The sequence below is a fragment of the Salvelinus sp. IW2-2015 genome, linkage group LG11 (genome assembly GCF_002910315.2).
Source record: "Salvelinus sp. IW2-2015 linkage group LG11, ASM291031v2, whole genome shotgun sequence".
NCBI classification, from domain to species: domain Eukaryota; kingdom Metazoa; phylum Chordata; class Actinopteri; order Salmoniformes; family Salmonidae; genus Salvelinus; species Salvelinus sp. IW2-2015.
Genome location: NC_036851.1, coordinates 44650719 through 44662344, shown reverse-complemented (window position 1 = coordinate 44662344; position 11626 = coordinate 44650719). Strand labels below are relative to the sequence as shown.

At 41.2% G+C, this 11626-nt stretch overlaps 1 protein-coding gene and 1 non-coding gene across 2 annotated transcripts in view; one reads left to right on the top strand and one right to left on the bottom strand.

Annotated features, from left to right (window-relative positions):
• The first annotated feature begins 6639 nt into the window (after nucleotides 1-6639).
• On the top strand, nucleotides 6640-6711 carry trnaq-uug (transfer RNA glutamine (anticodon UUG)). Its single transcript has one exon. It is a non-coding gene; the product is annotated as a tRNA-Gln (tRNA).
• Nucleotides 6712-6955: 244 nt separating this feature from the next.
• The window catches only part of LOC111970457 (tensin-2-like), a 42709-nt gene continuing 38038 nt past the window's right edge, over nucleotides 6956-11626 (bottom strand). The window contains exons 22-23 of the mRNA XM_023997204.2: nucleotides 9138-9167; nucleotides 6956-8831 (exon numbers count right to left, since the gene is read on the bottom strand). Of these exons, the coding sequence (XP_023852972.1) occupies nucleotides 8681-8831; nucleotides 9138-9167 (181 nt within the window). The 3' untranslated portion in view covers nucleotides 6956-8680. The remainder of the gene's footprint in view (nucleotides 8832-9137; nucleotides 9168-11626) is intronic.

Here is an 11626-nt window from a genome sequence, read left to right as displayed (position 1 = left end):
ATACATTAGGGTTTATCTAATAACTATGAGTGTTGAAGTTTAGAAGCCTTGGAAAGTGTGTAGTGGAGAGTTGATCCTTGTCCTGAGGCTTGGGTCGCCTTCAAACTGGCACCAGCTCAGGATCAAGCTTTTCTGTTAATGGGGATTTATTTGTCTCCATGCCACCTCAGTCAGACATATTTTCTGGCACAGCCATTTTGTGTCCTCAAATACCCAGTAGCCAGGTTGGCCGTTAAGCAGGTTGGCAGGGAGTAACCTAACGTGGCATGGAGTGACGAAATAAGCTCTAGCTTGCCAGAGTTGAATGGGTGGGGCTAATGCTGGGACACGTGTGAAAGGAAATATAAATCGAGTCTGTTTCTGGAAATCACTTCCAGATCACTTCAAACTTCTACGAGAGTTAGATACATTTTTCACAGAAAGTGGGAACAAAACTGGTTTTAAAGAATGGTAAGCATATGTGCCACTGTGAACCATTTGATATCATGCTGTTTTCTTTTCTTCTTTTGCCACAAATGTGTGGAATAATCTGCAAAATTCACTGCAATTAGATGTGCTGGTGCCACTTAGGCAGTTTAAATTATTGATTGTGTATGTAGTTGAATGTGATGATACATTTTTTTTATTGTGCTCAATTTTATTGTTTTATACACGTGTATGTTTTAATATTATGTTTTTATTGTCATGTGTACAGTGCTCTCTTGAAAAAAAGATTTGAATCTCAATGTGACTCCCTGTTTAAATAAAGGTTAAATAAAAATATTTTAAATCCCATCTAGGGTACCATCAATTTATTTTCAAAGTAATTTTAATGTAGGGTCTGACTCTGGGAATTACTACAAAAGCATTATGGTGTTATGCATCTTGTTTCCATGTGTCAGCGTTTTAATTGTATCTGTCCCTATTCAAATAAATTAGTATGAAAATATATAGCTCTGTATGTTGAGTCTTATCTCTAGGTTTATCAATCATACAAAATTAGGATACTACAGTACAATCTCTGTCTTGCATTGGACATTATCAAAACCTCAGGAGAGGGGAATGATATTACATTAATGAACTGTATGAATTAAAGATCTGTATACCCCTATAAGCACCAATATGTAGACATGCATTGGTCTGCGAAAACATGACCACATGACACATTTACTAAGGTTAGGTATCTCTCTATGTTAATATCATTATGATATATGGATATCTGTCTTTTCAGGGAAAACATCCTTAAAGAGATTCTCCGGTACTTTTGTATACATTTTAGCCAGTATTTCAGAAAATAGCGGCTCACAAGCCAAAAGTGGTACTACGTCACATATGTGCAGATATGTGCACCACATCATTGCGCTCTCTCTCTCGTTCTGCTGTGTGTGCATCTTGCTAGCTGTCACTCAGATAGCTCATTGGGTAGAACTCGAATTGCTAGGGGGCTGGCCCACGTGGGGGAAAATGCAAGGAAAATGGCACAGCTTCCAGAAAAACAGTCGCTTTCAAACTAGGGATTTTGTGGCTAATTGGGGTAAAACAGTAATTCTGCATGTATGAACTACACATTGATTAGGGATGGACATTTTAAATAACTTTACTATTCAAATAGTATCATACATTTTTGTTGGATATCTGGATATWTTTTTTTTAAACGTACGTTTTAACCTGAGGACTGCTGCACACGGGAGAGAGGCTGGCGCTCTGTGGAGGGGCCGGTGTGTGATCAGATGGGAGCGATCGGAGATAGAGAGAAATTTGGCTAGAGCCAAGACTAGCTACTCTGTAGCAGYCACAATGTTATTTATAATCCCATATAACAGTGCCTATCTTGACTGGAGTAGCCCAGAGAAGCTAGCTAGACTAATTGAGGCAACATGCTGCGCTTTCTCCCCAAACCCATTTAGATAAAACATCAGCCTACCTGTTGGTTGCTTGTTGAAGCCTACTCCTTCCGCTAACTTTTAATTCTGTAACTTTATTCCATCTTGCATTGCATTAGTGAACTCTCACTCCACTTGCTAGACATTGAGCCTGTTTGCCGCTTTGATTGGCCAACATAAATAACAAGCTACACACATGAAGGCTACAGGTCAGCTACCGGCCTTTTTATGGGACGCACGTCAGAAAAACTACATAGAAAAGTTTGTTGTTTTATTAAATTAATAATTTGATATGTCATGGTAAATCCTTGTATGTAAAAATGTCACATTTTAATTTAATTTAGAAAAAGCCATTAGTGTTCAGATATATTTTTTAATTCTCGCTGAATTTGCATACTAACGTCTGTTGGGATATTGAATATTCAAATACCGTGCAAATCACTAACATTGACACATCCAGCCCAAAGCAGGTTTAAAAATAACAAAGTAGTCTCCAAAGTATGTCTTTAAAACGTGACATTGTWTCATCACATGTTTTCTATGTTCAAACCGGAATGGTAAACACATATAGACTTTGGAGAAAAGGCATAATCTTCCCTATAAACATCAAAGTCCTTAACACAGCCACAGTATAATACCGACTTTATTGTTGTAACGATATTCCTCTTCTTCTGATGAAGAGTAGTCAAGGTCGGACCAAAACGCAGCGTGGTAAGTGTCCATGTTAAATTTATTTAACTCAGAACACTAAATAACAAAAAGACGACCGAAACAGTTCTGTCTGGTGCAGACAGAAAACAACAACCCACAAAACACARGTGRGATGAGGCTATCTAAGTATGGTTCTCAATCAGAGACAACGCTAGACAGCTGCCTCTGATTGGGAACCATACCAGGCCAAATACATAGAAATACAAAACATAGAACAACATAGAACACCAGACATAKAATGCCCACCCAAACTCACGCCCTGACCAACCAAAATAGAGACATAAAAAGGATCTCTAAGGTCAGGGCGTGACAATTGTGTTGCATGTCTTTAGTGAACTTAGGAGTGAAGACACTTCAGTCGCAGATGGAGATGGGAAAGATTTATCTATAGCCTAAGAATATTTTCTTCAAATCCTTACAATGTACTTGAACTTGAGCTTCTAGTGAAACAAAAGATACCTCTATTTTCTCATGACCTGCCACCATTTCCTCACTGTGGTAATATGTACATTTTTGCTGAAATGTAGCTGTTGAATTAATAATGAATCAAATCACAACTTCCGGCGCCGACCGAGATGGCCGCCTCGCTTCGCGTTCCTAGGAAAATATGCGGTATTTTGTTTTTTTATGTGTTATTCCTTACATTGGTACCCCAGGTAATCTTAGGTTTCATTACATACAGTCGGGAGGAACTACTGAATAAAAGAGCAACGTCAACTCACCATCGTTACAACCAGGAATATGACTTTCCCGAAGCGGATCCAGTGTTTTGCCTCCCACCCAATACAATGGATCTGATCCCAGCCGGCGACCCTAAGCGACGCCGTAAAAGGGGCAAACGAAGCGGTCTCCTGGTCAGGCTTTGGAGACGGGCACATCGCGCTCCACTCCCTAGCATACTACTCGCCAATGTCCAGTCTCTTGACAATAAGGTTTATGAAATCCGAGCAAGGGTAACATTCCAGAGAGACATCAGAGATTGTAACGTTCTTTGCTTCACGGAAACATGGCTCACTCGAGAGACGCTAACGGAGTCGGTGCAGCCAGCTGGTTTCTTCATGCATCGCGCCGACAGAAACAAACATCTTTCTGGTAAGAAGAGGGGCGGKGGTGTATGCCTTATGATTAACGAAACGTGGTGTGATCATAACAACATACAGGAACTCAAGTCATTCTGTTCACCTGATCTAGAATTCCTCACAATCAAATGTCGACCGCATTATCTACCAAGGGAATTCTCTTCGATTATAATCACAGCCGTAGATCATTCCCCCCCAAGCAGACACATCGATGGCCCTGAACGAACTTTATCTGACTCTTTGTAAACTGGAAACCAACACACCCTGAGGCTTGCATTCATCGTAGCTGGGGATTTTAACAAGGCTAATCTGAAAACAAACTCCCTAAATTCTATCAGCCATATCGATTGTGCTACAGGGCTGGTAAAACTTTGGACATCATGTTATACTAACTTCCGCGACGCATATAGAACCCTCCCCGCTGCCCCTTCGGAAAAGCTGACCACGACTCATTTTTTGCTTCAGCCTAACAAACAGAACTAAAACAACAAGCTCCCTCGCTAGGCTGTTCAACGCTGGTCCGACCAATCTGATTCACGCTTCAAGACTGCTTCGATCACGTGGATTGGGATATTCCGCATTGCGTCCACACACAATATTGACGAATACGCTGATTCGGTGAGCGAGTTCATTAGAAAAGTGCAATTGACGAATGTCGTACCCACAGCACGATTAAAGACATTCCCAAACCAGAAACAGTGGATTGATGGAAGCATTCGCGTGAATACTGAAAGCGCGAACCACTGCTTTAACCAGGGCAAGGTGAATGAGCGAGTACGGAGCTTTTGCAAGCAATCAAACAGGCTAAGGTGTATACAGTAGAGACAATAGTAGAGCGCAATTCAACAGCTCAGACACAAGAGGTATGTGGGCAGGGTCTACAGTCATCACGGATACAAAAAGAAAACCAGCCCTGTCGCGGACCAGGATGTCTTGCCCCAGACAGGCTAAATAACTTTTTTGCTCGCTTTGAGACAATACAGTGCCACTGACACGGCCACGCTACAAACAACCTGCGGCTCTCCTTCAGAAGCCGAGGTGAGGCCCTCGGATGTGGTGTCAGGAAAATAACCTCACACTCAACAGTCAACAAACAAAGGAGATGATTGTGGCTTCAGGAAACAGCAGAGGGAGCACCCCCCTATCCACATCGACGGGACAGTAGTGGAGAGGGTAGTAAGTTTTAAGTTCCTCAGCGTACACATCACGGACAAACTGAATTGGTCCACCCACACAGGGTTGTGGAAGAAGGCACAGCAGCGCCTCTTCAACCTCAGGAGGCTGAAGAAATTCGGCTTGTCACCAAAAGCACTCACAAACTTCTACAGATGCACAATCGAGAGCATCCTGTCGGGCTGTATCACCGCCTGGTACGGCAACTGCTCCGCCCACAACCGTAAGGCTCCTCCAGAGGGTAGTGAGGTCTGCACAACGCATGCACCGGGGCAAACTACCTGCCCTCCAGGACACCTACACCACCCGATGTCACAGAAGGCCATAAAAGTCATCAAGGACAACAACCACCCGAGCCACTGCCTGTTCACCCCGCTATCATCTAGAAGGCGAGGTCAGTACAGGTGCATCAAAGCAGGGGACGGAGAGACTGAAAAACAGCTTCTATCTCAAGGCCATCAGACTGTGAAACAGCCACCACTAACATTTAGTGGCCGCTGCCAACATACTGACTCAACTCCAGCCACTTTAATAATGGGAATTGATGGAAATTAGTAAAAATGTATCACTAGCCACTTTAAACAATGCCACTATATATAATGTTTACATACCTACATTACTCATCTCATATGTATATGTATATACTGTACATGTATATCATCCACTGCATCTGCCATCTTATGTAATACATGTATCACTACCACTTTAAACTATGCCACTTTATGTTTACATACCAACATACTCATCTCATATGTATAGACTGTACCTTATACCATCTACTGCACTGCCTATGCTGTTCTGTACCATCATCATTCATATATCTTTATGTACATATTCTTTATCCCTTTACACTTGTGTGTATAGGTAGTAGTTTGGAATTGTTAGGTTAGATTACTTGTTGGTTATTATCTGCATTGTCGGAAGCTAGAAGCACAAGCATTTCGCTACACTCGCATTAACATTTGCTAACCATGTGTATGTGACAAATAAAATTTGATTTGATTTGAATGTATGTCCCTTAGGGTCCTTGTGTAATGTGATATTGTACCCCCTAGCCCAATTGTCCTGTCCTGTATATTATTTATACTTCCTGTTTTTGTTTTTGTTGTTGTTAATAAAAAAAAWATATTAAAAAAATAGTTACGGCCTTAACGTGAACGCGGCATCTATCCCACTCAAAAGGGCTGTATATGTCAGCTGCAACATAACCAGGGCCGGAAGCAATGCCATCATGAACATGCAGCATACACACTTGGAGCGCAGATAGCTAGGCTAATTGAACTGTCCTAGTTGTATGCGGTATTATGTCCAGCAGAAACCAGTATTCGTCTTCTACATTTACGAACCGTCATGCCTTTATTGGTTCAATGTAGCTAGCTAGCTAACAGATAGCCTAACTATGCTTACGTTAGCTGGATGGTAACGTTTGCTTGCTAGGAGGAGAAACCCTCAGCTAGCTATTAAAATTGTGAAAATAGAATCGAGGACGAATTAATTCATAAGATCGGTGTTATTTTCTAGCTGTACGTAGATAACTAGCATAAAACTACGAGGGGAAAGCTAGCTACTGTTGCTGCTCTATTCAGTAGCTGGTCAGCTAGATAAWTAGTTTGCTAGCTAACCATGTCTTTTTCTTTTGCCCTCATTTAGGCTTGCATGTTTTTGCAACTCCACGATGTAAATGGTTGCTGTCATAGTTGCAACTATAAACTTGAATTGCGTTACTAAAACACGAGTAGCTAGCAACTTGTTTTACGGGGTAGAATCTTCACGACTGCATAACAACACTACTTGTAGAGGTTTAAGCCGAGAGCGGTCCTATGGTGTAATGGTTAGCACTCTGGACTTTGAATCCAGCGATCCGAGTTCAAATCTCGGTAGGACCTCGTCCTTTTGATTTAAAATATCCTTAGTCACACAATTTATAAATTGCCCATCTTATTAACATTACAATTAATTGTGGTTATATCTCAGATCTAAATCATGGATGAATGTGAATTTATTGTCTCATATCCATTCTCTGATATCCYCATAAATAGTCTACCACCACAGGCCTATTTTGATGGATCTAATAAAATCCCAAGGAAATATACACATTTTCAGAGGGAATTGCAATAAAGGCAGACATAATTAATTTTCAACCCTTTTATTTACTACATTTTCAGTTTAAAAAAAGATACATGTTTTTCTTACACCATTTGTTAGGCCTATAAACTTTTTCAGACACTTAAAATATATTATTTCTGTCATATAAACTCCATATGAAAAATACAAAAAAAAATGTTTTCCCATATAAAACACTTGATAACAACAAAACAGCAAAAAGAGTATAAAATAACCAAGTCTCAATAATACAGTATACCTATACAAAACAAAATATAAGTGCTTGGTTATTGTCTTTGGCTTCAGTGAAACTTATTTGCATACCTAGGCAATTAGACAATACGAATTTGTACCCCTTTAGTGTTGATGGAAGGCTTTTTCTAATGTGATATTATAGTTGTCCTCAGATACCAGTAAGCTACTTCTTTCTCCAAGATAACACAGTAAAAATAAGATCATCATACAACTATTCAGTTATGGTTCTTCTTTTCTTGCTGTATCCCATTCTGTGAAGCATGTTGAGCTGGGACTATTTTTAAGCTACAGTTGACTGCATGGTTCATTAGCAGGTTTATTTCATTTGCATATGAAATATAGTTTGATATATCAAAAACAAGTTTATCGGGGGAAGGATTCTTTCCTGATTCTCAATGCGAGACCAATATCACTTACATTGTGAGCTTACACACACACACAAAGTGTATAAAACATTAAGAACACCTTCCTAATATAAAGTTGCACCCCCCCTTTTCCCTCAGAACAGCTTCAACTCGTCAGGTCATGGATTCTACAAGGTATCGAAAGCGTTCCACAGGGATGCTGGCCCATGTAGACTCCAATGCTTCTCACAGTTGTGTCAAGTTGGCTTGATGTCCTTTGGGTGGTGGACCATTCTTGATACACACGGGAAACTGTTGAGCATGAAAAAAAACAGCAGCGTTGCAGTTCTTGACACAAACCGGTGCGCCTGGCACCTACTACCATTCCCTGTTCAAAGGCACTTACATTCACCCTCTGAATGGCACACACACAATCCATGTCTCAATTGTCTCCATGCTTAAAAATCATTCTTTAACCTGTCCTCCACTTCATCTACACTGATTGAAGTGGATTTAACAACTGACATCAATGAGGGGTCGTAGCTTTCACCTGGATTCACCTGGTCATGGAAAGAGCAGGTGTTCTTAATGTTTTGTCCACTCAGTGTATTTACTGTATAACCCCCTTCCAGACTGTTTTCTCTTCAAAGAGGTTGACTATACAGACATTGGGTAACATAATACTGACCAACAAAACAAGTGATTTTCCATATCTGCATTTGTGCAAACTGGGTAGTCATTGACATCGTACAGGCTTTGACAAGGCTTGCCTATTTAAAATTACAAATACTTCATAGTCATGAATAACATGATTAAATGAAAGGTGATGGCAAACAGTAACTGAATGGACGTTACAAAATAATTCAATGCAAAATCTCCCCAGGCAGAGGTGGTGTTAATCCACTCAATTGTAGAGGAAAAGCTTAAAGCTATCACCTCAAAAGTTATTCTGTACCTTTGTAATATACCGTCCTGATGGACATGATTGTGCCCAATCCGGTTCCTCACCAGTTGACAGCTGTCTTCAAACATGCAAAAACACACACACAGACAGACCAATTTGCAGACACACATACCCAAACCACCAATTTCCTCCCACACACCGATTTACACCCAGTTATGCCCTTTCTCTGTGGCCCCTGGGAGTACTAACTCATCTGCGTTGCTGCTGCTGGGGCCCCAGCATGACCTTGTTGATGAAGTTGACGATGGCCACAGCCGGCTGCTCTGGGTCCATCTCGGCAAACAGGTGACACACATTCTCCGATGTGCTGCCAGTCCGCCTGGCCACGAAACCAAACACCCTGCAGAAGTGAGGGATGAAGCGAGCGATGAGAGGCGGTGAAAGAGAATAGGATGTGTTTTTTTTATCTATGATGGTAGAAAACAGTTTTTTCAATGCACTCTTCTCATGAGAAGCACAGATATTACAAGAAACTCTGGAGCATCACATTACTTATATTCATTGTAGTTCTCTTCAGGTTCATTCAATGTAGGGATCTATTTGATAAGAGTCATCATTTTATAAAATGAGAACACTATGATAAATTGCCATGAAGCACACACAATTATATCCACACACAGTCAGAAGCAGAGAAACAAGCACTTACTTGCTTGACTTGTTATCAGAATTAGTCCACCTGAAGCAGACAGACAGACAGAGACAGACAGACAGACAGGGACATAAAGACAACATGTCTTAGATGCATTGAGAAAGAAGAGCAGTCATACTGTCATGGTTGTTGTTCTTAACCAAAAAAGGCATACTATACGGTAGTTGCACAATACACAAAAAGGTTTATACCATACCAGTATGAACAGTAGAAACACCCATAGAAGGCCCTTCTAGATGTAGCAGAATTCAGCCATAATGATGCAATCCAGGGTTAATTTGCAGTAGGCTATAGCAACATTTAGCCACAACAGAGTTGGGATCTATTAGATTTGAAATACATTTTAAGTTAAAGGTGCAATCAGCAGTTGCTACATCTATTTTGGACTTATAAATTCATGATATGTCCCAATGACTCTTGAAGAAAATAACTTAGAAATGCATCATGAGATTAGTTCAACTGTCGTATCCCATCAGAGCCCAAAATATAAGCTTGTTTTACTCCAATGTTTGTAAACCAAGTAAATGTAAACCAACAGACATGGTTAGAACTATCATTTTGATATTATGGTCAGTCCTTGCATCCATAGCTCTGGCTCCGAATTTGAGAGTGATTACATTCCTCCAGCCCCATCCCTCAGCTTTTTACTGAATACGCTTTGTTATTGTTACTACTGCTGATTGCTGTTTTAACATTAAACAATTTAGAGATGAATTGACCCAACCCTGAACCACAACGAAGTAGTGGGCAGCCATGTCAAAATACAAGGTCAACGTCTCTACACAGCACGTATAAATCATTGCTCACGACACGTCACATTTCAACTTTCATTCGGTGGTATTCACATGTGCACAAGGTCTATGTCGCAGTGATTGCATATAGGCCTAAAGCCAGAGCATCAGACCCCATTGTTCCAGGCGTTGCCTGACATTGGGCCCACCTCTTGTCCTGAGGATCCACGCTGCTGAAGGTCACACTGTTGATGGGGTAGTGTCTCCTGAAGAAGAGTAGACGCCATTATCGTCATGGCAAGCAGCTGAAAAAAACACATCTATTCTCTTTTCACCGCCTCTCATCGCTCGCTTCATCCCTCACTTCTGCAGGGGTTTGGTTTCGTGGCCAGGCGGACTGGCAGCACATCGGAGAATGTGTGTCACCTGTTTGCCGAGATGGACCCAGAGCAGCCGGTGTGGCCATCGTCACTTCATCAACAAGGTCATGCTGGGGCCCCAGCAGCAACGCAGATGAGTTAGTACTCCCAGGGGCACAGAGAAAGGGCATAACTGGGTGTAAATGCGGTGTGTGGGAGGGAATTGGTGGTTTGGGTATGTGTGTCTGCAAATTGGTCTGTCTGTGTGTGTGTTTTTTGCATGATTGAAGACAGCTGTCAACTGGTGAGGAACCGGATTGGGGCACAATCATGTCCATCAGGAACGGTATAACAACAGGAGAGGAGAATTTTTGAGGTGATAGCTTTAAGCTTTTCCTCTACAATTGAGTGGATTAACACCACCTCTGCCTGGGGAGATTTTGCATTGAATTATTTTGTAACGTCCATTCAGTTACTGTTTGCCATCCTTTCATTTAATCATGTTATTCATGACATATGAAGTATTTGTAATTTTAAATAGGCAAGCTGTCAAAGGTACAACAATGAATACCCAGTTTGCACAAAATGCAGAATGGAAAATCACTTGTTTGTTGGTCAGTATTATGTTACCCAATGTCTGATAGTCAACCTCTTTGAAGAGAGAAACAGTCTGGAAGGGGGTTATACAGTAAATACACTGAGTGGACAAAACATTAAGAACAGCTTCTCTTCCCATGACCAGGTGAATCCAGGTGAAAGCTACGAACCCTGCATTGATGTCAGTTGTTAAATCTCCACTTCAATCAGTGTAAGATGAAGTGGAGGACAGGTCTGTTAAAGAATGATTTTTAAGCATGGAGGACAATTGAAGACATGGATTGTGTGTGTGCCCATTCAGAGGGTGAATGTATAGTGCCTTTGAACAGGGAATGGTAGTAGGTGCAGGGCATCCGGTTTGTGTCAAGAACTGCAAGCTGCTGCGTTTTTTTTCATGCTCAACAGTTCCCGTGTGTATCCAAGAATGGTCGCACACCCAAAGGACATCAAAGCCAACTTGACACAACTGTGAGAAGCATTGGAGTCTACATGGGCCAGACCCTGTGGAACGCTTTCGATACCAGATCCATGACCTGGACGAGTTGAAGCTGTTCTGAGGGAAAAGGGGGGGGTGCAACTTTATATATTAGGAAGGTTGTTCTTAATGTTTATACACTTTGTGTGTGTGTGTGTAAGCTCACAATGTAAGTGATATTGGTCTCGGCATTGAGAATCAGGAAAAGAATTCCTTCCCCCGATAAACTTGTTTTTGATATATCAAACTATATTTCATTATGCAAATTGAAATAAACCTGCTAATGAACGCATGCAGTCAGATCTGTAGCTTCACCCAAATAAG